Source organism: Podarcis erhardii (assembly GCF_964252035.2).
Source record: "Podarcis erhardii genome assembly, chromosome: 18".
NCBI lineage: Eukaryota > Metazoa > Chordata > Lepidosauria > Squamata > Lacertidae > Podarcis > Podarcis erhardii.
In genome coordinates, this window is record NC_138516.1 from 9,879,600 (window position 1) to 9,906,354 (window position 26,755).

A 26,755-nucleotide genomic window follows, 5' to 3' on the forward strand; every position below is an offset into this window, starting at 1 on the left:
CAGCACCAACACTTTGAATGGTGCTCGGAATCATACTGTCACCACCCAACCCTTATCTGACACTATAATCCAGGCTTTGTGGATTTCCAAGTAGCAAACCTGCGAAGAAGATCTAGGGGGACTTAGTAGACCACAAGTGCAGTTGATACCCTACCCCATCCTTCTTGTCTCGTTCTAGGGCTCCGTGCAGGAAATCTCGCGAGACTTCCTCGTTCTCGTCCAGCCACTGGATGACAAAAGGTTCAAACCACCTAGAAAATAGGAGAGAGAGAGAGGTAGGTAAGAAAATAATCTCAGTTTGGGGAAGAGAAAAAAGAGAGAAATGGGGCCTTACGCCGGATACTCTGGAACGCGACTCTTGAAAGAAGGGAGGTCTGTGACGTATTCGTTGTAGAGCCATTTCACCTTAAAGTGCAGGTTCATGTAATCGGCACTTTTGCACAACCGGTGCTTGTCATGCTCTGCAGAGGAGGAGAAAGGGAGAGAGGAGTATGTATACACCTCGAAGCAGCTTCCCTGCTTCTCTTAAAGGTAAAGGGACCCCTGACAGTTAAGTCCAGTCACGGACGACTCTGGGGTTGAGGCGCTCATCTCGCTTTACTGGCCGAGGGAGCCGGTGTTTGTCTGCAGACAGTTTTTCTGGGTCATGTGGCCAGCAGGACTAAGCTGCTTCTGGTGAAACCAGAGCAGAGCACGGAAACGCTGTTTACCTTCCCGCCGGAGTGGTACCTATTTATCTACTTGTACTGGCGTGTTCTCAAAGCCACTAATATGAGTTTGACCAAACTGTGGAAGGCAATGGAAGACAGGAGGGCCTGGCGTGCTCTGGTCCATGGGGTCACGAAGAGGCGGACATGACTAAATGACCAAACAACAACAACTGTAATTTTATTGGTGTTAGCCGCCCTGAGCCCAGCTCTGGCCAGGGAGGGTGGGGTATAAATAATAATAATAATAATAATAATAATAATAATAATAATAATAATAATTATATCACTCCTACGTCAGGTAGTCTGAGCTTGTCGCTGCTGCGCTCTCTGTCTATAGCTCTCTAAACCTGTCTAGTCTTAGGTGAAGTGGGGGTAAGGAATAGTGTCCCAAGACACTGAATCTGCCAGCGGTCTCTCTCTCCTGGTGTTTCCTAGCTGTTCCTCACCCAATGTCTCCCAGCTTTCCCCCTCTGGACTATGCCCCTCCACAAACCGCTGTTCTAAATCAATACTGTCCTCCTTCCCTTAGGAAGCTTCAGGAGAGGACAGCTCCCACCATTCCTCCTTAGTCCAGCCCCTGACAGGTGGATGGAGAAGGGATCCTTCACTGAGCGAAGGATCTCCAAAAGGAAAACAGCCCACCCCCTCCCTAACTCTCAAAGAAAGAAGAAGAGGAGTTTGGATTTGATATCCTGCTTTATCTTGAGACTAAGGAGTCTCAAGGCGGCTAACAATCTCCTTTCCCTTCCTCCCCCACAACAAACACTCTGTGAGGTGAGTGGGGCTGAGAGACTTCAGAGAAGTGTGACTGGCCCAAGGTCACCCAGCAGTTGCATATGGAGGAGCGGGGAAGCGAACCCGGTTCCCCAGATTACGAGTCCACCGCTCTTAACCACTACACCACACTGACTCACCTTCCATTGCATATTTCATATCCTGAGCAAAAAGGTTCCACATCACTTCGGCGCTGATCTTCCCGACGTTCAGCTCTTGGGGGAACCTGGCGAGGGGGTCAGAGGAACATGGGATGAGACTTCCTTGGGATAAACCTGCCGCAGACATCAGCGGGGGTGGCCGAATCCTCTGAGACTAGTCTGGACCAGACATTTGTGTACCTGGCTTAAGGGGGTGAGCCTTGCTGGACCAGACTAAAGGTCCACCTTGTCCAGAAGATGTCCACAAGCAGGAAGTGTGCCTGACAGTGCTCTTAAGACCCTGAGAAATTGGGTTCCAATTTCCAGCTGGGGTCCGCAGCCATTAAGACTAGTAGCTGTAGATGGACTTGTCCCCCCGCAAGCATTTCTTTTATCTGTTCCCCCCAACATTGTAAACATTCATCATAAGGGAATTATGGCCGTTTTCCACCCTGCACCTTTTCCCTGCTATAGAACGTTATTTTTAATGTGCGGCAGGCGGGAACTGCACCGCAAAGGATCTTAAGGTCTTACTGGTTGAGGCAGGGTGTGTATGAGTTCTTATCTTCCTCGATGATGGAGACAATCAAGGTGATGAGCTTGGACCAAAAATCCAGGTTCTTGATGCTGGGGCCTTGTTCTTCCGGTGGGAGTTCTCCTTTCTTAGACTGGAAGGACCCGAAACAAAAGACGTATCAGATTAAGCAAAGCTATCATCACAATAGCTCCTTTCCTCAATCAAGAGGAGACTCTTGAGAGTCCCATGGACTGCAAGAAGATCCAACCTCTCCATTCTGAAGGAAACCAGCCCTGAGTGCTCACTGGAAGGACAGATCCTGAAGCTGAGGCTCCAAAACTTTGGCCACCTCAGGAGAAGAGAAGACTCCCTGGAAAAGACCCTGATGCTGGGAAAGATGGAGGGCACAAGGAGAAGGGGACGACGGAGGATGAGATGGTGGGACAGTGTTCTCGAAGAGACCAGCATGAGTCTGACCAAACTGCGGGAAGCAGTGGAAGACAGGAGTGCCTGGCGTGCTCTGGTCCAGGGGATAACAAAGAGTCGGACATGACTAAATGACTAAACAACAACAACAAATCATCACAATTTCCATTTTCAAGGCCCACCCCCCAGAAGTTATTTTCTTATTTTTTTTGGGGGGGGGGGACACAAGAGGAACTGGAAATGCAGCTGGAATCCTATTGGGGGACCAAAGATAAGCTCAAGGAGGTTATTAGGTTTCAACTCCCCACCTTCCCTGAATATTTGGCTGATAATTGGGATCCTACAACATTTGCAGACGCACAGGTTTTCCTGATCTATATCTAAGAGGCGGCATTCTTCCTCTCTCAGGAGAGAATGCCTCTTCGATATAGAGGTACTCTCTCATGTCTTGCATGTGGTAAGAAAATGCTACTCCTAAGACCAAGGCTATAATATATAATAAATATAAATTTACATGAAGGTAAAGGGACCCCTGACCATTAGGTCCAGTCGTGGCCGACTCTGGGGTTGCGGCGCTCATCTCGCTTTATTGGCCAACAGAGCCGGCGTACAGCTTCTGGGTCATGTGGCCAGCATGACTAAGCCGCTAATGGCGAACCAGAGCAACGCACGGAAACGCCGTTTACCTTCCCGCCGGAGCGGTACCTATTTATCTACTTGCACTTTGACGTGCTTTTGAACTGCTAGGTTGGCAGGAGCAGGGACTGAGCAATGGGAGCTCACCCCATCGTGGGGATTCGAACCACCGACCTTCTGATCGGCAAGTCCTAGGCTCTATGGTTTAACCCACAGCGCCACCCGCGTCCCATAAATTTACAGAAATGCAATAAATATATGGCTCAAGTCTGGAGAGCAGATCCAGCTTTTGGAGACAAAGGGAAATCCCATCAACTGCTTGGTATCACTTGACAAACTGCCTTTCTGCTAGGATGGGGTAGTAGTGCAGTAAGCAGTGGGGGGAAACCCCACTATAAATAAGTCAGAAATTAAATCGTTATAACAAAAGAGGGGGGGAAACTGCTATAGAAAACAGCTTAGAATATTTTTTTGCTCTCTGTCGCCATCTGCTGTTGCGTGTTTATAATGCATTCAAAACGCTGTTTCTTGACTAATGTAGCTGAGTCCAGGGTCAAAATGCCAGCAGCTCTGTCTTGGGACAGACAAAGCCTAGGAAATTCCGAGCTGCGGCAGCCGGGGCCGTGTCCCCCTGTAGCCTTATTAGACTTTACCGACTGGTGGGGTCTGCGTTGCTCCCGGACGGGAGGAAGGCAGTCAAATGACACCGAGGTTGATTCAGAGAAAGAGTTTATTCTACTCTCCGAATAGCAGAAGGGACTTGCATGATCAGTTCCCAGCAAGTCCAAAGAAATGAGAAATTTCATGCAGTATATATATCCTCCAGGCACCCTCTCCCCCCTTCCCCAGGAATCCAGCCACGTCAGCTTATGCACGTAAGTTGACATCCATGACCATAAACAGATATTCCTGTTCTGGTACTCTTGACCATAACAGGTTGTTCCTGTTCCTATACTCTTATCTTGGGGCAGGAGGTCACCAACTCTAAGAGCACTCCTGCCGCCGTTCCCGGGTCTCTTGTCAGACCTGACAAGGTCTGTGCTTCAGTGTGTAAGATAAGACCCAGATGTGCCATCCCTGCTCCACTCGGAACTGGCAAGGCCATCCATTGCCATCACAGACTGATAAAGGAGAGGGCTTTGAGCACTTGTTTATACAGCTGGGTTTCTGACTCAAGTGCTCAAGTTAATGCATTTTAAAAATGCTCCCTTGGAGAAGGGAAAATGAGGATTTGGGGTCCCGTTTCAGACTGACTGCACAGAAACCCATTCCTTCACCCCCAGCTCAGATACCCCCACCCCATCTCTCCGTGCCCTGCATAATAGAAACCCCCCCAAAGCTCACCGGATCGGTCTGGTACTCCCGACTGTAGAGCTCGTGGCAGTTGTTGAAGATGTACTCGTACGTGGAGTTGAGGCAGGCCTTCACACAGTCTTTCACCACCTGGCTGGCTCGCGGGGGACTCTGGAGCTCCTGGACCTGCACGAGACTCGCACCCGTTACCCCTGCCCCGTGGCGGTCGCAAAAACCCAAAACAGGGGAAGCTCAGGTCTCTGGGCATAGCTCAGGCCTCTTCCCCTGCCCTATTACAGTGGACGCTCAGGTTGTAGCCTTATTGGGTCTGCGTTGCTCCGGGACAGGAGGAAGGAAGTCAAATGACACCGAGGTTGATTCCAAGAAAGAGTTTATTCTGCTCTCCGGATAGCAGAAGGCACTTGCGTGATCAAGTCCACAGCAAGTCCAAAGAAATGAGAAATTTCATGCAGTATATATATCCTCCAGGCACCCTCTTCCCCTCCTTCCCCAGGAATCCAACCACGTCAGCCTATGTACGCAGGTTGACATCACAATATGTTCTTGCTCTGGTATTCTTAACCATAAAAGGGTATTCCTTCCTGTACTTCTGACCATAAAAGGATCTTCCTCTTCCTACTCTTATCTTGGGGGAAGAGGCCGTCATCTCCGAGAACACGCTTCTGGCGTTGTTCCGGACTTAGGTCTGTGCGTCTTTTGTGGTCAGCACATAAGATAAGGCACGGACGTTGTCTTCTCTGTTCTGCTGGTGCAGTCAGGGTCATCCCTGCGGTCACAAACTGATAAAGGAGAGGGCTCTGAGCACAGCCGGGTTTTTGTTTATACATTGTCTCAGAGCTCAAGTTAATGGATTTTAGCTAAGGGAAAATAGGGATTTTGGTGCAGTTTCAAACTGCCTGCACAGTCAGTTTTGGGTTTGGGAAACCCATTCCTTCAGGGTTGCGAACGTGATCCGAGCGGGATGCACATTCACAACCCGCAGCGGCGCATCTGCGCACGCGTAGGTTGCGATTCGGCGCTTCTGCACATGTGCAAAGTGCAATTTAGCTCTTCTGTGCATGCACGACCCCGGAAGTAACCCGTTCCAGTACTTCTGGGTTTTGGCGGGCCCATAACCCGAAAAAACACAACCTATAGCGTCTGTAACCCGAGGTATGACTGTTCTTGGAAATGCCGTTGGGGACCGGAACTGGGTCCTCCTGCATCCGAGGCAGACCACGGGATTGTAGAGTCCGAAGGGACCCCAACATTCATCTAGCCCAACCCGCTGCCATGCCATTGAGCCGCACAGCTCTTCCGTCCGAACTCAGCAGCGGCGCTGGGAACCGCAGACAAGCGCTCAGCTCCTTGCGATCATTACCTTCATCCGGAAAAAAGTGATGCTGGTCAGGAGATCCACCGTCGATTTGAGGTCCTGCAGCCGCTCTGGGCTGCTGGCAGGGAAGTTATTCTGCCGGGGAGGAAAGGAGAAAGAGGGCATAGGTCATTCCCCCCCTTTTTGCACTTCTAAACATAAGTGAGCAACCCCCCACCCGGAGCCCCTTTTGCCAGCTTGCATTTCTTAGTTCAGAAAGTATTGCTCTGACGTGGAGAGATCTCTCCTATTCTACTCAATTCAAGAGGATTCTGCAAGCTTCTCTGCGTGAAACAAGCAGAAGGTTCGTGGTGTTTGGGTTATTCCTTCCGAGAAGCTGAGTATTTGAACTGGTCCCGGTATCTCTTTATGTCAAGGTCACGCTGGCTATAAAAAATAAAGTCAAACCTCGGATTCCGAACGCCTCTGTTTTGGAACGTTTCGGCTCCCGAACGTCGAAAACCCAGAAGAAAATGCTCCGGTTTTCGAACGTCTTTCGGAAGCCGAACACGCTTCCAGAATGGATTACATTCGACAACCGAGGTGTGACTGTAGCGCCAGAAGGAGCCTGGGTTTCATTTTCTCTATCAATCTCTTTTCCTTTTGTTGCGGTGTTCTGTTCATTGTATGCTTAGCGTTAAAGTTTAGACTTATTTTTATATATATATATAAATATTTTTTATTGGTTTTACATATAATCACATTAGGTAACCTCACATCCTTTTCTTTTATCTCTTTGGCTCAACTAAGCCTAACGACTTCTCTCCTTCCTGTCTAATGGTTTACAAAATTAAACTTTTCATCATTACATTTCCTTTCCTTTCCTATCCTATCCCTTTCCTAAAATATTAAATTACTCAACCTGAATAGGTAGCAATTTCATCTTACAAATCTTCAGATAACCTTGCTAGTGAGGTTTCACGTTCTCTTTCGATCTCTCTTCCTTCTGGTGTCCTCTATTTCCTAAATAACTCGTAGGAAAGATCTGCCTGGTCCAGCCTCACGTTTCTCACATTGCATAACCAGATATTACATCTGGAGATTGCAGAAACTACAAGCGAAAGAGTTTGGGAGCCTGAGCTCGCTCGGTTTCCTCTTCCCTCCTCATTCCTCTTTCCTTTTGTGTCGTCTGCTTGGCCTCTGTTATTTTCTCCTACCGATAGGGAACCCACTTAAGGACTCTAGACAGGCTCTTGGGTACCCCGTAAAGAAGTGTTTTAAGTTTTTCTGAAACAGTTAATTGAAGTGGAATACAAAAAGGGAGGTGTGAGGAGGAGGTGGAAACAAGTGAATGAAAGATAAGATACTGAAATTATTGGATGTGTTTTAAATTGTGTTTGTTTTGTGTTGTTAATTCAATGTTTTAGTGTTAGTGTAATGTAGTGTTTCTATTTTTGTATTGTATTGTTTTGTTGAATTCTTTTTCTTTCTTTTATAGTCTTTCAACTGTTAATAAATATTATTTTAAAAAAAGAAAGAAGTGTTTTAAGTTTTTACTCTGTCGGAGTTCTGCTCCGGATCAACACCGAGCAGAATTCCACGACACCTTTCTCAGCCGCAAGCAGTTCACACCCGCAGACGTACCCGGTACATAGAGAGATCGATCCGTAGGGAGTTGTGCAGCTGATCCAAAAGTTTGACAAACCGTTCTTTCTGCAAAAAGAGACAGGCCCCAAAAGCAGGTAAATGAAGTCACAGAAGGGGCAGCGCTACCACCCCCCTGGCCCCACAAAAATAAACCTCCCACCCTATCCTTTCGTACTTGTTTCAACCCCTCCTCCCTACCCAACCACCCCCAACCCTCTCCATTAGGGAAATCCTGGCTTTTATTACTTATTTTTTTGGAGAGAGAGAGAAAAAAAATATGCAAGTGCCTCGGGGCAGGGACCTTTCACTGGGATGGAGAGCTAAGCACCTTCCTTATTGGAGCAATCTATGCTGAGCCAAAACCTTGCTCCCTGGAGGGTAGAATTCAGAGCACCCATTGATTCTCCCCTGGGCGCCAGTCTGCAAATGGTTTAAACCCCCTCCTGATCTATTTCTCCCTAGACATCACCTCTGTTTGCTTGCTTTCCTCAAAGGGGGGCAGGCGGTACCCTAGACCTGGTTGGGGGGGGGGGGAGATAACTCTCGTGGCTGAGGAAGAGCTTTCAGAAATTCTGTCCATGAAAACAGCACCCCCAGCCCTCTTCTTCTGTTTTCAAAGGGGTCCCCTTTGAAGCAGCTGCAATAGGGGGGTCTTTTTCTCCCCCTGCTGAGAGTTCATGCTTGGAGCTAGCAGTTGTTGAACTCCTGGGCTTAACACCTTCGGGGCAAGTGCCTGATTTGGAGAAACTGCCATTCCTTCACCCAGGGAAACCCAAACCCTGCTTGCTTTGCTTTCATGCGTGCGAGCGAGAGTGGGCCATACCTTCCCACTTATCTCAGCCTTTCCTCAACCTGTTGGTCCCCAGATGTTGAACTACAACTTCCATCACCCCTAGCTAGCAAGGCCAGAGCTCAGGGATGATGGGAGTTGTAGTCCAACAACATCTGGGGACCCCCAGGTGGAGAACCACCGAGCTAAAAGGATAGAGGGGAAGCTCTTCCATAGAGTCTGCATAAGCCAGGCTTCCTCAACCTCAGCCCTCCAGATGTTTCGAGACTACAGTTCCCATCATCCCTGACCACTGGTCCTGCTAGCAAGGGATCATGGGAGTTGTAATCCAACAACATCTGGTTGAGGGAGCCTGGTGTAAGCTGAGCTTAAGGCAGCCTTTCTCAACCTGCGGGTCCCCAGATGTTGTTGAACTACAACGCCCATCACCCCTAGCTAGCAAGGCCAGAGCTCAGGGGTGATGGGAGTTGTAGTCCAACAACATCTGGGGACCCACAGGCTGAGAACCGCTGACTTATCTGGTCCCAGAGATGCAATCGTGACAGGGCTCTAGGGCCACTTCGTGTCATCACCTTTACTCCAGAAGAAGCTATTTTTTGGGGGGTTGGGGGAGCCCATGTTTTTGACCCACGCAGGAAACAGAGATTGACCTGAGCTACGTGCCCATGACATTTCCACCAAGATATCCCCCCCCTCCCCACCACCAAAGACTCTTGAGCAAAGCGGGAGGGGACGAAGGACTCAGCGTTTTTGCGACATGGCATGCAGACAGCGAGAACAGTCCTTTAGGAGGAGGTCGCCCTCCCCCACCCCCACCGAGCGACCTCCCCCAAATCTCCCCCTACCCAATCAAGCTAAGTCCCCGTACCCCACTATCTGCCTGACACCTGCTCTCCATGCTGCCCCCAACCCCAGATCTATGACTCCCCACTCGGTTGCTTCCCTGTTTCTTAATAACGCTGTGCATGTGCTCTTATGCGCAGCGCAAAAGGCAGGGGCACCACAGGCGAAAAAGGAAGCGTTGTGGGGCCCAGTGGAGAGGGCATCTCTTCCAACCCCCCCCCCCCAAACGCTGCACGGCGATATTAAGAAATGGATGTCAGGCCTGTCGTCACGACAAGCAGTTGTGCACTGTGGCAGGGAATGTGTATTAGGTGCCTACAAGTGTATGGGCAATATAAATGGTATTTTGGGGAGTTGGTGATCTGACAGAGTTGCCCTTCGTGTCTCTTGTTAAATTCTTTGACAGCATGAAGAACAGCCAAATCAGTTGGGAGGGAGTGCTAGTGCTGGGGACCTTCTTTGATCTTGGACATTGCTTTTTTTAATAATAATAATGGGACGTGGGTGGCACTGTGGTCTAAACCACAGAGCCTAGGACTTGCTGATCAAAAGGTCGGCAGTTCGAATCCCTGCAACGGGGTGAGCTCCCGTTGCTCTGTCCCTGCTCCTGCCAACCTAGCAGTTCGAAAGCACGTCAAAGTGCAAGTAGATAAATAGGTACCACTCCAGCGGGAAGGTAAACGGCGTTTCCGTGCGCTGCTCTGGTTCGCCAGAAGCGGCTTAGTCCTGCTGGCCACATGACCCGGAAGCTGTACGCCGGCTCCCTCGGCCAGTAAAGCAAGATGAACGCTGCAACCCCAGAGTCGGCCATGACTGGACCAAACGGTCAGGGGTCCCTTTACCTTTAGACCACATTCTGGTCCACTGAGTGGGGTTAATCTCATAGCACATTGTTTTTTGATTATGTCTGAGAGGGACGGACACACATGGTCAACAAGGCCACGCCTTCCTTGGATGATGTGGAAGGAGCTGTCCAGTCCTCTGGTGCTGAAGTGAGAAGCAATTGCCTGCCATGTTGGTATTGTGCGCTGTCCGATCGGCCGGTGCTGAAGCAAAGTTCAGCCTGTGCACCGTGCATCTCCCCAGGGCTAAAAGGACACCCAGTTGCGTATGTGTAAGAAGGGAAGCAACACACTAACCTTGCCTATCGCCCCAGTTAGCAAAATGTCTTTGGCTGGCCTCCAAGATCTGCCGTCCACCCCCAAACACAGACCAACAAACACCCCTCCGGTACCCACTGTCTCTGCTTCCCCCCCTCCATCTCTAGCTGAGCCCTCCTTTTCCCTCGACCCACCCACACCCTACCCCACCCCACCCCACCCCCCAGTTCCTACATCTCCCTTGACCACTAAGGTTGCGAGAGACAACAAAAAAGCAATCCTTGCAACAAAAAGAACACGGTTGCGCATCCGCCACAACACAGCCTCCGTAGCACCCCTTAGCACCGGCACACAGAGGGTTAAAGCGACACAGTCTGGTTTTTTGGGGGGAGAGGGAAAACGCCCAAATTTTAGGCTCTCTCTGAGAGGGAAAAAGAAGAAAGAAAGAAACACGGTTTGTACAAAGCCTAACATTTGATTTCTATCAAAATGATCTTTTTTTTTTTCTTTTCTTTTCGAAGCCGTGATGGAGAGAAAATGAGAGACCAAGAAAACAAAGACAGTCCTGTCGAGGGCTAAACACATCCCTAACCGCAAAACAGAATTGGTTTTATACAGAAGCAGAGCCGAAGGCTTGTTAACACACACACTTTGTGGTAGTAGTCGGTAAATCAGACATTCCCCAGACATAAATTTCTCCAGTATTTTTGCAATGTTTTGCAGTTTCGTTTTTGCAATCGGTCGCCTTTGACAAACTAGGCAGGGCTGTTGTTCTTGGCCTTCAGAAAATTTTTTTGGGGGGTGCAAACCTCCCTCTTCTCCACAGCCCTGATCTCTTTTAATGTGTTGAGGCCACATGGCCTCAACCACAGACCCCCAATTTTGCGGCGTGAACAAGCCTCCGGCCGTCGACTTTTGGAAAATGCACAGAGAAGAGAAAAAACCTGTTTTCAAAAACTCCTGTTAAGTTAAAACGGTGTAGCAGAGTCATGGGGAAAGGGGCTCAATGTACAAGGTCACTTCCCTCAGCGCAACTGATATGCACCTCGCTAAGATTCCCACACACTCCCTGCGCATCAGAACTGAAATCCACGTTGCCGCTGGTCTATGTGTCCCTGTTGCCATGTGGGCCATAGCTGTCACCTTTTCCCTTTTTTAAAGGGAAATTCCCTTATTCCGAATAGGATTCCTCGCAAGAAAAGTTGACAGCTATGATGTAGGCTTCCCTGCCTCTGAAACTGCACCATGGGGTTTTGTAGTCTTCCAGCTGCACCAGCGCATGCTGGGCAAAGACTACAAAGACCGCATGCAGTGAGAGTGCGAGAAAAGTGGTCACCAACCTGCCTCATATCTGCAATTCAATCCACTTGGCTGCCTGCTTCTTTGTGTTCTAAGAATGTAAGAATATCAGAAGAGCCTGGGGCCCGCCTAGTCTCACAGTGACCAACTAGATACCCACTGGAAACCAGAAACCAGGATTTGAACCCAAGACCAACTCTCCCCTCCTGTGATTTCCAGATGCTGGTTTTCAGAAGCACCCCAACTGTTGAGGCAGAGCTATGATCATGGCTAGCCGCCATTGATAGCCCTCTCCTCCACGAATTTGGCCAATCCTCTTTTAAAGAGCAGGTGGCACTGTGGGTTAAACCACAGAGCCTACGACTTGCCTCAGAAGGTCGGCAGTTCGAATCCTGCGACAGGGTGAGCTCCCGTTGCTCGGTCCCTGCTCCTGCCAACCTCGCAGTTCGAAAGTGCATCAAAGTGCAAGTAGATAAGTAGGTACCGCTCCGGCGGGAAGGTAAACATGTTTCCGTGCGCTGCTCTGGTTGGCCAGAAGCGGCTTAGTCCTGCTGGCCACTATGACCCGGAAGCTGTACGCCGGCTCCCTCAGACAATAAAGCGAGATGAGCGCCACAACCCCAGAGTCGTCCGTGACTGGACCTAATGGTCAGGGGTCCCTTTACCTTTACCTTAAGAATAGAGGGCATCACAGCCTCCTGTGTATGGGATACATAAATAGCAGCCAAGTACAACATTCCTAGAGTGGACATGAAAGGGGATGTTTGCTCCAGCCTGTCAGAACTTCCTGTTTCCTCCTGGGCTGGGGCAAACTTCCTCTGCCTGTGAAACAACAGAACTGAGGCATAGTCATCCTTCAAAAAATTCACATTCATCTGAATTTTCCAATACAGTTCTCCAAATAAATGGTGTTTACCAAAATGCATTTATTGAGTGGAGAAGTGTGCCTAAATAAATAAATTAAATAATAATAATAATAATAATAATAATAATAATAATAATAATAATTTAATTTATTTATTTATTTATTTATACCCCGCCCATCTGGCTGGGCTTCCCCAGCCACTCTGGGCGGCTTCCAAAATAATATTAAAATACTGTAATACATCAAACATTAAAAGCTTCCCTAAACAGGGCTGCCTTCAGATGTCTTCTAAAAGTCTAGTAGTTGTTGCTCTCTCTGACATCTGGTGGGAGGGTGTTCCACAGGGCGGGGGCCACCACCGAGAAGGCCCTCTGCCTGGTTCCCTGTAACTTGGCTTCTCGCAGGGAGGGAACCGCCAGAAGGCCCTCGGCGCTGGACCTCAGTGTCTGGGCAGAACGATGGGGGTGGAGAAGCTCCTTCAGATATACTGGACTGAGGCCGTTTAGGGCTTTCAAGGTCAGCCCCAACACTCTGAATTGTGCTCGGAAATGGTGTACAAATATGCACTAGGCTAGGGAAAATTACTTGCACGTTTGTGTTGGTTGACTAACGTGTACGCTAGCAAAAGGTTGTTCAGTGAGGGGGGTGGGAAATATATTTAAGTGAGAGTGGGCGCGTCAGCGTGAGTGGTAACTGAGCCACCGAGCTCGTCGCAACTTTCCAGTAGATTCCCCCTCCCATTCGACTTCAACTTTCTGCCCTCCCCTGCTCCCAAACCAGTTGCAACCCAGAACGTGGTTTGCCAACCTGACCCCCAGACAGGATTTCCTTCTGACTGCTGGACAGCTCCCCACCTACCGTATTTCTTGCTCTATAGGACGCACTTTTCCCCCTCCAAAAATTAAGGGGAAATGTGTGTGCGTCCTATGGAGCGAATGCAGGCTCCTTGGCTTCAGCGATAGCAACGCGAAGCCTCCGAAGCGCAGAGGGAGCGCTCCCTCCGCACTCCGGAGGCTACGCGTTGCTTTCTCTGAAGCCTGGAGAGCAAGAGGGGTCAGCGCACCGACCCCTCTCGCTCTCCAGGCTTCAGGGATAGCAGCCTGAAGCCTTTGGAGCGCAGCGGGAACTTGCACTGCGCTCCAAAGGCTTCGGGTTCCTTTTGCTGAAGCCGGGAGAGCAAGACTCTCCTGGCTTCAGCAGAGAGGGAGAGCTGTGCAGTGCCCCTTCAGCCAAGCGGGAGGAGAAATGGAAGGGGCTCTGTTTCTCCTGCTGCTTCACTGAAGGGGCGCTGAGCAGAGAGGGGGAGAGATTTTTTTTCTTGTTCTCCCCCTCTAAAACAAGGTGCGTCCTATGGTCGGGTGCGTCCTATAGAGCGAAAAATACGGCATCTGGTGGGAAAGCTCAATTTCTCCATCATGCTTTCCAAAATAAGGCTCAAAATGTCTCCCTTCACTAAGTATCCCTTCTCAGTCTTTGCAGGCGACAGTAGTTGCACTGGGGAAAATGATCTCCAGATCGGCACCTTTCCAGACTTTGCCACGCCTTTCCCGCACAAACCATCGCCGTCCTGAAGCATTCCTGACTTAGTCGTCTATATATCAACATATTGAGGCCAGGGGATGAACTTCCTCGCTCATAACAAAAGCCAGGAATTCTCCCGGAAGGAAGCAAGGAGCTATTTCAGACATTGCTCCTTCATCAGTGGAAATTATTATTTCACATTTGTCTTATGAGCTTTCTTCCATCGTGGAACGCAAGACGGTGTACATTAAGTCCTCAATCTCTCATCTGGGGTCTCTCATGTGTCCTGTGGCTTGTGTTCGTGGGGTTATGGTAGGGTTGCCATGTTTTAAAGAGTGAAAAAGAGGGGACATTTTCCGACTTCTACTTTAAGCTACGGATCGCTGTTGTGACAACTCTCCTTTTAAATACCCCTCCTACATGTCAGGGGATGCGAGGGGAGCTGTGGATTAAACCACAGAGCCTAGGACTTGCCGATCGGAAGGTCAGCGGTTTGAATCCCCGCAATGACGGGGTGAGCTCCCGTTGCTCGGTCCCTGCTCCTGCCAACCTAGCAGTTCGAAAGCACACCAGCGCAAGTAGATAAATAGGTACCGCTCTGGCGGGAAGGTAAAGGGCGTTTCCGTGCGCTGCTCTGGTTTGCCAGAAGCAGCTTAGTCCTGCTGGCCACATGACTATATGGTCTAAACCACTGAGCCTCTCGGGCTTGCTGATCGGAAGGTTGGCAGTTTGATTGTCACTTGTGGAGCTTAAGGTCCTCCGCAGGGCATACCAGGAGAGGCGGTCTCGTAGGTACGTGGGTCCTAGGCCACATATGTCAGCCATACCTGAAGAGGGCATGTCCTGGAAAAGGAGGACATATGGCAACCCTAGATTGTGGCCACCTCCACCTTTGTCCATGCCCACCATTGGTGTGCGGCCTCTGAACGGTGTCATCTTGTAGCCTTATTAGACTTTACCGATTGGTGGGCTCTGCGTTGCTCCCGGACGGGAGGAAGGAAGTCAAATGACACCAAGGTTGATTCAAAGAAAGAGTTTATTCTGCTCTCCGGATAGCAGAAGGCACTTGCGTGATCAAGTCCACAGCAAGTCCAAAGAAATGACAAGTTTCACGCAGTATATATATCCTCCAGGCACCCTCTCCCCCCTTCCCCAGGAATCCAGCCACGTCAGCTTGTACACGCAGGTTGACATCACAGATGTTCCTGCTGTAGCACTCTTAACCATAAAAGGGTTTTCCTTCCTGTACTTCTGACCATAAAAGGGTATTCCTATCCCTACTCTTATCTTGGAGCAAGTGGTCATCATCTCCAAGAACACACTCTGGCGCTGTTCCCAGACTAGGTCTGTGCGTCAGAGTGTGTCCAGGACGTAAGAGAAGACCTAGACGTGTCATCCCTGTTCTACTGGAACAGTCAAGGCCATCCTTGCCGTCATGAACTGATAAAGGAGAGGGCTCTGAGCATGGCCGGGTTTTTGTTTATACATTGACTCAGAGCTCAAGTTAATGGATTTTAGCTAAGGAAAAATAGGGATTTTGGTGCCTGTTTCAAACTGTCTGCACAGTCAATTTTGGGTTTGGGGAACCCATTCCTTCAATCTCTCGGTTGAGGCTACCTCGTTGGGTTAATCGCGCAGTTCACGAGGGGAGAAGAAACATGTACACAATCCTGAGGTCCTTCGAGGAAGGCATGGTGATATATTTAGATATGAACGGCACTCCTAATAACTCAAGCGCCTTAGGTCGACTAAGCCAGGAGGCCTCAGTCCGGTTGCAGGCTGTGACCATTTCTACAGAGGACTCCAACAAAAAAAGTCACCACAGAACAGGCCAGGTCGCATTCCCCACAATTTGCCTCTTATTAAATTATATTATTTTAGCAGAGTTGAAATTAGACCATGTTTCCCAATCATACTGGCCGGCTCCCAGTCGCACTGCGTCATGGTTTTGGTAGCACCTCACTTTGTGTGCCCTTTCCAGTTCTTCTCCATTGGGTTTCTGGCCACTTCTGGACTACAGTCCCCATCATCCCTGACCACTGGTCCCGCTAGCTAGGGATGATGGGAGTTGTAGTCCGACAGCGACTGCTGGAGAAACCCTGTGATTACCGTATTTTTTGCTCTATAAGACTCACTTTTTCCCTCCTAAAAAGTAAGGGGAAATGTGTGTGCGTCTTACGGAGCGAATGCAGGCTGCGCAGCTATCCCAGAAGCCAGAACAGCAAGAGGGATTGCTGCTTTCGCTGCGCAGCGATCCTTCTTGCTGTTCTGGCTTCTGAGATTCAGAATCTATTTTTTTTTTTTTGTTTTCCTCCTCCAAAAACTAGGTGTGTCTTGTGGTCTGGTGCGTCTTATAGAGCAAAAAATACGGTATAAGGTCGCAAAGCCTGTGCTAAAACGCTGCCCCTGATTCCTGCTCTGCAAAAACTGTTGCGGCGTTTCATGGGGAAGAGGAACAGCCGGTGCTTCTTCTTTTGCCGAATTTCGGACTCTGTGGCGATGGTTTTTTTTGGTAGGGTCCTCTCTACCGCCATGCACCCCCCTCCCCCCGGGGGAAAAAGGAGAGAGTAAAAGTAAGAAATGAGTGTTCTACGCACCATCGGACTTACCCCGAAATTGGACGCGGCAAAACGGTCAGAGGCAGAGACGTTGGTAGAGGCAGTTGTATGAGCGTAATAAGCGTTGATGTTGGCCAACAGAGTGCTCATGACTGCTGGCACCCCAGGGCACATATATTTTGAAGACAGGCAGGCAAAATGCCTGGAAGGAAAAGAAAACAAGGAAAGGAGGAGGGGGAAACCACAGTCAACGCAACTCGGGATTTAGGAAAGCAGCCTGAAACCTTGCGCTTGGCACCATTGAAAGACAGCTGCGACAGAGAAAATGGGACATAGCCTGAGATTTCATCAGGGACTATTATTATTATAGAAGGAGCGTCTCCACCCTCATCGTTCTGCCCGGACACCGGGGTCCATCTCCCGAGGGGCTTTTGGCAGTTCCCTCCCTGCAAGAAGTGAGGTTGCAGGGAACCAGGCAGAGGGCCTTCTCGGTGGTGGCACCCTCCCTGTGGAACGCCCTCCCACCAGATGTCAAGGAGATAAACAACTACCTGACTTTTAGAAGACATCTGAAGGCAGCCCTGTTAAGGGGAAGTTTTTAATGTTTAACAGACCACTGTATTTTAATACTTTGTTGGAAGCTGCCCAGGGTGGCTGGGGAGACCCAGCCAGATGGGAGGGCGTTCCACAGGGAGGGCACCACCACCGAGAAGGCCCTCTGCCTGGTTCCCTGTAATCTCACTTCTTGCAGGGAAGGAACCACCAGAAGGCCCTCAGAGACCTAGAAGACTTACATAGGTATCCCTGAAGGAGCGTCTTCACCCCCATTGTTCTGCCCGGGAATCAGGCAGAGGGCCTTCTCGGTGGTGGCGCCCGCCCTGTGGAACGCCCTCCCATCAGATGTCAGGGAGATAAACAACTTAATGACTTTTAGAAGACATCTGAAGGCAGCCCTGTTTAGGGAAGTTTTTAATGTTTGGTGTTTTATCATATTTTTACTACTCTGTTGGGAACCACCCCGAGTGGCTGGGGCAACCCAGCCAGATGGGTGGGGTATTAATAAATAAATTATTATTATTATTATTATTATTATTATTATTATTATTATTATTATTATTCCCACAGAGACTCACGTCATGGCCTGATAGATGGACTCCACTCCATATCTCATAGCAAACTCGTCCACAATCTCCTGGGCAGTTTCGTCGAAGTACACTTTCCACGCGTCGTCACCCTTCGCCTCGGGTATCTTCACCACGCCATTGTTTTGGATGTCCGTCACGAAATGGAAGAGGTTCTAACGAGACATTGAGAGAGGCGTGTGTGTGTGTAGAGGGTGTTAAAATTAAAACAGAAAAGCCATGTACCTATGGCGGAGGCTATACTACAAACAGTCCCACTTATAAACGCCACCTCCAACTCCTCAGAAAATTCCATCAACGGTGCCTCTGGAAATTTGTACACATCACTTGGGAAGACAGGCGAACTAATGCCAGTGTACTGGAAGAAGCAAAGATCACCAGTGTCGAAGCAACATCAACTTTGTTGGACTGGTCATGTTGTGCGGATGCCTGATGATCGTCTTCCAAAGCAACTCCTCTATTCCGAACTTAAAAATGGAAAGCTGGTGGTCAACAAAAGAGGTTCAAAGACTGTCTCAAGGCAAATCTTTAAAAATGTAGTATAAACACCGACAACTGGGAAACACTGGCCTGTGTGCGCTCCAGTTGGAGAACAGCCTTTGCCAAAGGTGTCGTGGGCTTTGAAGACACTCGAACTCAGGACGCAAGGGAGAAACGTGCCAAGAGGAAGGCAGGCTTGGCAAACCCTCGCCGGGATCAACTCCTGCGTGGAAACCTATGTCCCCACTGTGGAAGGACGTGTGGGTCCAGAAGTGGCCTCCACAGTCACTTACGGACTCACTGCTAAAACCATGTTTATGGAAGACAATCTTACTCGGCTATGAGGGATCGCCAAAGAAGACGACGACCAGAAACAGTATACAGTGGTACCTCGGGTTAAGTACTTAATTCGTTCCGGAGGTCTGTTCTTAACCTGAAGCACCACTTTAGCTAATGGGGTCTCCCGCTGCTGCCACACCACCGGAGCACGATTTCTGTTCTCATCCTGAAGCAAAGTTCTTAACCCGAGGTACTATTTCTGGGTTAGCGGAGTCTGTAACCTGAAGCGTCTGTAACCTGAAGCGTATGTAAGCCAAGGTACCACTGTATAGCGATGGCAGCTGAAGCTTGCAATATTACCCAGTTTAATGGGTTGTCATACGTCCAGATTTTCCCAGACGTTTCAGCGATTTTCCGGCTGGACACTGTTTCCAACGGCCAAAGAGAAACACCAGCCCTTTCTTCTGAACTAATTCAGGACCCACTTGCAGGGAGGGGGAGGTTTTTCTGCTCTTTGGGCCCAGGGAAGGACAACACCCCCCCCCCCGGCAGATCAGAGAGGGACTGTGCAAAGCCCTGGTTCCTAGCAGCATGGGTGTGGAACTTGTTGGTTTCTGCTTCCTTCACTGTGCAGCGAAGTGCTTGTCACGGGACAATGTTTTGCATTCCACAGTCAGAGTACTGTTGGGTTTCCCACGGGAATGGGAGACTGGATGTGACGTACACTGGTTTCCTGTTTTTCACTGTTCTCTCGGTGTTCTTTGTTTCCGAGAGGGGAGTTGCTTCTCTGCTCTCGCAGAGGCAAGATGCATGTTTGTATTCTCTCAGCACTGAAGTGTAAATAAAGTAAAGTAAAGTATGTGGCACGTACTGCTCATCCTTCCGCTGTGTAGAGGAGCCTGCAAATATAACATTTTTGGTTCAGGGCCCAGAAAAACGCAATCAAACTGAAGGATGGACTCCAGAAGTCGAGTCGGAGTGCCGGCAGAGGAACAGAGAAACGGATCAGTGTTATCTGTTCTGCGCGTCAAGTTGATTGATGAGAGGTATGTGCTCATGCTCCGGGCAGCCTGCCAGCTTCTAGTTAATGGCTTTATGGCTGGACTTTGAACTTTTAAAGCCATTTGCTGCGGCAAAGGCTCACACGCGGCGCAAAGGCTCAAAGGCACAAGCTCACAGGCTTGGGAGGCTTGAAAACCGAAAGTACCTTTAAAAGTGCTTTTGGAATGAGGTTTGAAGCAGCAGTGACGCAGCTTGATTAAACGCAGCAGAAATGGCAAATGCAAGGCTGGCTGATGTTTTTGGGATTCCAGAACAGCAAGGGCATCATACTTACCTCATGTAGGCAGGTGTATTGCACATGATACGGCGCCACTTTCTCCTCGCCTTTGATCTCCACGCTGATGTGCAGGCGGATAGCCCCAGAGACGGCCGATTTGTCCGTCCGCTTATCTGAAACAGTCCAGGGGAGAATTTGGTAGCAGGCATCGTGTTTGGAGAAAGGTCAGTTATATTGCGCAGGTGTGCAGAGAACAAGTTGCCTGATAATGATGGCTTTCAGGCAAAATTTCTACGATCTCTGCTGCAGGTACTCAACTGTGTCCCCAACCCCATACTTCTGTTAGAAGCTGGTGAATGCCCTATTTCAACTAAAGCATGGTGGGCTGCCCTAAAACATTGGCTCAGGATTTCGGTGTTTGATCTAGGCCAGGGTTTGTACCAACGCCTGACCAATGAGGAATTTGTCAGCAAATGGCAGAAAACCATGGCTTAAAAAGCCACCTCTATTGGTCTGTCTCCCCCCCAACTGTATTACCTGGGTTATTACCTGGATTACAGACTCATTGTTAAAACCGTGTTTATGGAAGACAATCTTACTCGGGTATGAGTGATCGCCAAAGAAGAAAGAAGAAAGAAAAGAAAGAAGGAAGAAGATGAAGAGGAAGAAGGAGAAGAGGAAGAAGGAGAAGAAAAAGACGAAGAGGAAGAAGAAGAAGAGGAAGAGGAAGAAGAAGGAGAAGAAGAGGAAGAGGAGGAAGAAGAAGAAGAAGAAGAAAAAGAGGAGGAGGAAGAAGAAGTGGAAGAAGAGGAAGAAGAGGAAGAAGAGGAAGAAGAGGGAGAGGGAGAGGGAGAGGGAGAGGGAGAGGGAGAGGGAGAGGGAGAGGGAGAGGGAGAGGAAGAGGAAGATATTTCAACAACCTCTGCAGGACCACAGGTTTTCCCATCGCTGCTCTAGAGCTTAACTTGTGCCCAGCTTGGACTCTGCAACTGCCTCAGGCCCACTCAGATGGTTGGACAACCCCCAGGGTGTTGGGACTCAACAGTTCAGAGGACTGCCCCTGCCGCCTTCACAGTCGCTTACCCAAATTGTACCAGACGTCCATCTCCCCACTCAACGTCCGCACCTCGATGATGGTCTGGCCCAGAAAGTCGTCGGATTCCCTCTTAAAGCGCTGCTTCACCCTAGACTTGATGTCGTCATCTTCGTCCCAGACACGCACCTTGATTCGATCGGAGGAGTTATGGCATTCACTGTTGTTGCGGGAGAAGAAAGCAATGTCACAAATGAGAGCTGTTCGAGATCCTCAGCTCGCAGGGCTACAGTTCCCAGAGTTCCCCCCGCAAAACCTATTCTCTGAGGAGATCATGACGGGGTGTGTGGTTCTTCCCCACACCTCCATGGCTTTACCCCCCACAAGAACCCTGTGAGGTAAAGGTAAAGGGACCCCTGACCATTAGGTCCAGTCATGGCCGACTCTGGGGTTGCGGCGCTCATCTCGCTTTACTGGGTGAGGGAGCCGGCGTCCAGCTTCCGGGTCATGTGGCCAGCAGGACTAAGCCACTTCTGGCAAACCAGAGCAGCGCACAGAAACGCCGTTTACCTTCCCGCCAGAGCGGTACCTATTGATCTACTTGCACTTTGACGTGCTTTCGAACGGCTAGGTTGGCAGGGGCAGGGTCTGAGCAACGGAAGCTCACCCCGTCGCGGGGATTCGAACCGCCGACCTTCTGATCGACAAGTCCTAGTCTCTGTGGTTTAACCCACAGCACCACCCGCATCCCTAACCCTGTGAGGTAGGTCAGGCTAAAGGACAGTGCCTGCCCCAAGACTGCCCAGTGAGCTTTGTGGCCAAGTGAAGATTTGAACCCTGGTCTCCAGGTCCTAGGCTGATACTCTAACCACTTTGCCACACCGGGTGACAGGTTCATCTCTTGCTGCATCTAACTGAGCGGTCCTCAAACTTCCCCTGACCGCTAGAGCTCTTGAAAATTGCTGACAGTCTCAGTGGACCACCTAGATGTTGTCCGGATCTTCACTGAATTTTCTGTTGCTTCTTTTATTTCTTATATTGCATTACATCTTGCATGCCATAGAAGCCCAACCAATTTAAATTGTAAGCTTGGGCTCCTTGAATGAAGCCCATGGACCCGCCGGCAGTCTACGGACCACAGTTTGGGAACCCCAGATTTGATACATGCTAGAGACGAAGACCCCGAGATATCAACTCACAAGTGGAAGTTCTCCTCCCAGATCGGGTTCAGGTTGCCGTAGATGGTTTTGGTCCTCTTTTTCGTCTTCCCGACTTGGACGGTGACATACGGGTCGCTGGACCCGGTCTTGTCCTTCGCCTGAAGCCCTTGCGCGCAAACCACTGGTCGAGCGATCCCATGCACAGCCGAGTACCGTTTCGATGGGTTTCATGCGCACCCACGGCCGGGGGCGACCCCCCAAAAAACAGCCACAAAACACAAAGAGAGAAAAATGAGGGTGGAAATAAGAATAATAATTTATTATTTATACCCCACCCATCTGGCTGAGTTTCCGCAGCCACTCTGGGCGGCTCGCAATCAAGTGCTAAAAACAGTACAGCATTAAATATTAAAAACATCCCTGAACAGGGCTGCCTTCAGATGTCTTTTAAAGATAGGATAGCTGCTTATTTCCTTCACATCTGAAGGGAGGGTGTTCCACAGGGTGGGTGCCACGACCGAGAAGGCCCTCTGCCTGGTTCCCTGTACCCTCACTTCTCGCAATGAGGGAACCTCCAGAAGGCCCTCGGCACTGGACCTCAGTGTCCAGGCTGGACGATGGAGGTGGAGACGCTCCTTCAGGTATACAGGACCGAAGCCGTTTAGGGTGAACACTTTGAATTGTGCTCGGAAATGTACTGGGAGCCAATGCAGATCTCTCAGGACCAGTGTTATGTGGTCTCCACTCCGAGTCACCAGTCTGGCTGCCGCGTTCTGGATTAGTTGTAGTTTCCGGGTCACCTTCTGAGGTAGCCCCACGTAGAGCGCATGGCAGTAGTCCAAGCGGGAGATAACCAGAGCATGCACCACTCTGGCCAGACAGTCCATGGGCAGGGAGGGTCTCATCCTGCGTACCAGATGGAGCTGCCCTGGACAAAGAATTAACCTGCGCCTCCATGGACAGCTGTGAGTCCAAAATGAATCCCAGGCTGCGCAGCTAGTGAGGGGCAGGCCAAGGACCTCAGTTAGAGGGCAGAGACAAAAAGAGTCTGCCCACAGCTTGCATCCCTATTTGTAGGTGATGAGACTGGGAAGGACATTGCTGGATTTACGTATAAGCTAAACAAGCTATAGCTTAGGGCCCCACTTTCTTGTCCCCACTGCGGAAGGACGTGTGGATCCAGAATTGGCCTCCACAATCGCTTACGGACTCACTGTTAAGACCATGTTCATGGAAGACAATCTTACTTGTATCTACAGAACCGCCTGTCCTGGTCTGTCCTGCAAAGGACCTTAAGGTCCATGAATAACCCATAGTTTAGAGGTCCTGGGTCCTAAGGAAGTCAGACTATCCTCCACCAGGGCCAGGGCCTTCTCAGTGATGGCTCCGATCTGGTGGAATGCTCTGCCCCATGAGACCAGGGCCCTGCAGGATTTAACCTCCTTCCGCAGGGCCTGTAAGACAGAGCTATTCCGCCTGGCCTTTAATTTGAATTCAGCCTGATCTTTTATTCCCCTTCTCTTCCCTCCACTTTTATGAAGATCACCTGCTCTGAGACCCCACAGCTAATTCTCCCCTGGCCTCCTCGCTGGCCCAAGTAGGACCAATTCAGCCAGCTAGCCCTGGGGATTATCTAATTGGTTTTTGAATTTTATTGTTATTTATGTTTTCATACTGTATTTTATGCTGCTTTTATAATTACCGTATTTTTTGCTCTATAAGACTCACTTTTCCCCTCCTAAAAAGTAAGGGGGAATGTGTGTGCGTCTTATGGAGCGAATGCAGGCTGCGCAGCTATCCCAGAAGCCCGAACAGCAAGAGGGATTGCTGCTTTCACTGCGCAGCGATCCCTCTTGGTGTTCTGGCTTCTGAGATTCAGAATATTTTTTTTCTTGTTTTCCTCCTCCAAAAACTAGGTGCGTCTTGTGGTCTGGTGCATCTTATGGAGCGAAAAATACGGTAAGTGTTTTGAAGTGTTTAAAATTTGTTGTTAGCTGCCCTGAGCCCGGTTTTTGCACCAGGAAGGGCGGAGTATAATTAAAAATTTATTATTATTATTATATTACTGGGCTACAAGGGATCACCAAAGAAGAAGATGTCTCTATGCTCATCTGGCTCTCTGTGTTTGCGCATATCTACATGCCTGTCTGTATAAACGGCCACTGGCTTGACGTACCTGTGATGCTAATCTTGGCTGACCACTTTGAGGTCCCATCCAGAACGCTCTGCTTCACAGCTTTCATCTGCTGGGTGTGAGTGGTCTTGGAGACGGCAAAGATCTCCTGGATCAGCTCAAAGATCTCGGGCTTATTGCGCTCCCGGATCTTCATACGATCTTTCAGCACCATGATAATATTCTGCGTGCGATCCTCAGCCCCATGCTTGGAACTTTTCTCAGCCGCCCCTGGACAGAGAGAGAGAGATTTGCCGTGGGTGGGTTACCACCGCCGTCACTGCAATGCATTCTGATTATTCCACGCATTAGGGAACCTGTTCTACATTTCGTAGAAGCAGGTTAAACCACAGAGTCTAGGGCTTGCCGTTCAGAAGTTCAGTGGTTCAAAACCCCGCAATGATGGGGTGAGCTCCCGTTGCTCGGTCCCTGCTCCTGCCAACCTAGCAGTTCAAAAGCACGTCAAAGTGCAAGTAGATAAATAGGCACCACTCCAGCGGGAAGGTAAACGGCGTTTCTGTGAGCTGCTCTGGTTCACCAGAAGCGGCTTAGTCCTGCTGGCCACATGACCCGGAAGCTGTACGCCGGCTCCCTCCGCCAGTAAAGCGAGATGAGCGCCGCAACCCCAGAGTCGGTCACGACTGGACCTAATGGTCAGGGGTCCCTTTACCTTTATTTATCTACTTGTGCCGGCGTGCTTTCGAACTGCTTGGTTGGCAGGAGCTGGGACTGAGCAACGGGAGCTCACCCCGTCGCGAGGATTTGAACCGCCGACCTTCTGATCGACACCCATCTAGATACACCATTGGCCTAATCTAGGACAGCGTTTCCCAACCTTGGGTCTCCAGCTGTTTTCAGACTACAGTTCCCATCATCCCTGACCACTAGTCTTGCTAGCTAGGAATGATGGGAGTTGTAGTCCCAAAACAGCTGGAGACCCAAGGTTGGGAAACACTGATCTAGGAGACTGTTGTTATGATCTTTTAATAATAATAATAATAATAATAATAATAATAATAATAATAATAATACAATGATGGTAATAAAAAAACAAGACATTGTATTATTTTTATTGGCAGATTGCCTTTGCTAACTGTGGTGAGAAGCTGCAGATTTTGGAAACGCAGGTTGTGTATTTTGTTGCTCTCAGTTCAGATAGAAATCTACAGCCTCCGACCCCAAGACAAACCCAAGCGAACAAGGCACCCCCTCCTCACTTTGCAAGCAGTCGGCGTTGAGCAGGTCTTGACACTTCTCGTGGCACTTGACTCCGCATTCTGTACACCGCATGCCTTGGCGCGCAATGCCCCAGAGCAGACCCTCGCACTCGTAACAGTAGGTGGGTGTTGTGGCGGTCCACACCTCGAAGTTGTGGGGGGTTGTGCAAGAGATGGGGTAGATTAAGGCTTGGAGGGTCTTCTTGTAAACATGGTTTTTCTGGAGGGAGACAACGAAAAACACACGATCGGGATCTGGCTCTATGACACTCTCTCGACTCTTTATAAAACAACGGAAATGGTTTAGTGAATACAGTCATACCTCGGATCTCAAACTCCTTGGCTCCCGAACAAATTGGATCCCGGACGATTGAAACTCGGAAATGAGTGTTCCAGTTTTTGAATGATTTTTGGAAGCCAAACGTCTGGCGTAGCTTCCAATTGGCTGCTCCTGCAGCCAATTGGAAGCCGCGCCTTGGTTTTCAAACTGTTCCGGGAGTTGAACGGACTCCAGGAACGCATTCTGTTTGAGAACCAAGGTACAACTGTATTTACAAACAAACTGTAAACAGATAAGAACATCGGCAGGTTCGTTGTAATAACCTTCAGTTTCATAAGAGTATACATTTAAAGCAGACGAATAAATGAATAAATTAAGTTAGTTTGGAATATGCAGAAAATATTGAAAATAAATCTAAGGAACTGCAGAAAGAGGGGGAAGGAAGTCAAGTTTCGGAATGTTAAAATGACTGTAAAATTATTGAAATGTATAAACCTGAAAATCTCTCTCTCTCTCTCTCTATAATATAGATAGATAGATAGATAGATAGATAGATAGATAGATAGATAGAGGACTTCCGGGTTGGCGCCATCGCCGAATGGCGGACTCCCTCCGAGCTCCGGAGGGAGCCTGCTCAGCCGGGGCTGGGTTCTACCGCGTCGGCGTCGCGGGGACCCTCAAAAACCATGGGCGCTGAAACCCATGGGCATGGTGACTCGGCGGGCACCATTTGCGCCCCCCCGACCCGCGAAGGAGCCTTTTTAAAGGCTACGGAGCGGGTGCCGGGGGGTGTGTGGTGCTATGAGTCCTCCGCTTCCCCTGCCGAGCAAAGCCGCATGCCATTTGGCGGAGAGCGCTGACTTCTTCCATTGAAAATTCGGATTAAAAAGAATAACCCGTGAGTAATTGGAAACTGGACTTAAAAAGGAAAAAAAAAATTAAATTCCGAGCGAGCGGGGGAGGTGCAAAAAGGAAGTCCGCCTCCCCCCTGTCGTAGAGGATCTAAAGCAAAGGATTTAACAACTAAGATCGAGTGCTACCTTATTTTGATAAAGTCACTAATTTCACGATGGAAGATTATAAGACTGGGCTGGAGGAGAAAAGTAGAACGTGAGCTAAAATGCAACCCCCCCCCCCCGGGAACCGGGAGCGATCCGCGAGAGCGCTGGGAGAGGAGAAACAGAGGCTTTGACAGCTGTCAAAGGAGCTGTCAAAGCTGAAGAATAAAAAGAGAACTTTGTTATGAGGACTTTGCCGGTTACATTTGTTACAAATTAG

At 49.5% G+C, this 26,755-nt stretch overlaps 1 protein-coding gene and 1 long non-coding RNA gene across 3 annotated transcripts in view; one reads left to right on the plus strand and one right to left on the minus strand.

Annotated features, from left to right (window-relative positions):
• The window catches only part of LOC309332829 (protein unc-13 homolog A), a 121,362-nt gene that overhangs the window by 38,146 nt on the left and 56,461 nt on the right, over positions 1-26,755 (minus strand). For both annotated transcript variants that reach the window (XM_081846047.1, XM_081846046.1), the window contains 14 exons: positions 25,198-25,417; positions 23,984-24,211; positions 21,847-21,988; positions 20,698-20,867; positions 19,672-19,787; positions 17,568-17,731; positions 16,486-16,636; positions 7,456-7,524; positions 5,878-5,967; positions 4,548-4,682; positions 2,159-2,292; positions 1,625-1,710; positions 335-461; positions 155-251 (listed from right to left, as the gene is read on the minus strand). In XM_081846047.1, coding sequence (XP_081702173.1) covers positions 155-251; positions 335-461; positions 1,625-1,710; positions 2,159-2,292; positions 4,548-4,682; positions 5,878-5,967; positions 7,456-7,524; positions 16,486-16,636; positions 17,568-17,731; positions 19,672-19,787; positions 20,698-20,867; positions 21,847-21,988; positions 23,984-24,211; positions 25,198-25,417 — 1,929 coding nt within the window. The remainder of the gene's footprint in view (positions 1-154; positions 252-334; positions 462-1,624; positions 1,711-2,158; positions 2,293-4,547; positions 4,683-5,877; positions 5,968-7,455; positions 7,525-16,485; positions 16,637-17,567; positions 17,732-19,671; positions 19,788-20,697; positions 20,868-21,846; positions 21,989-23,983; positions 24,212-25,197; positions 25,418-26,755) is intronic.
• The window catches only part of LOC309333096, a 65,395-nt gene that overhangs the window by 23,305 nt on the left and 15,335 nt on the right, over positions 1-26,755 (plus strand). The window lies entirely within an intron of this gene.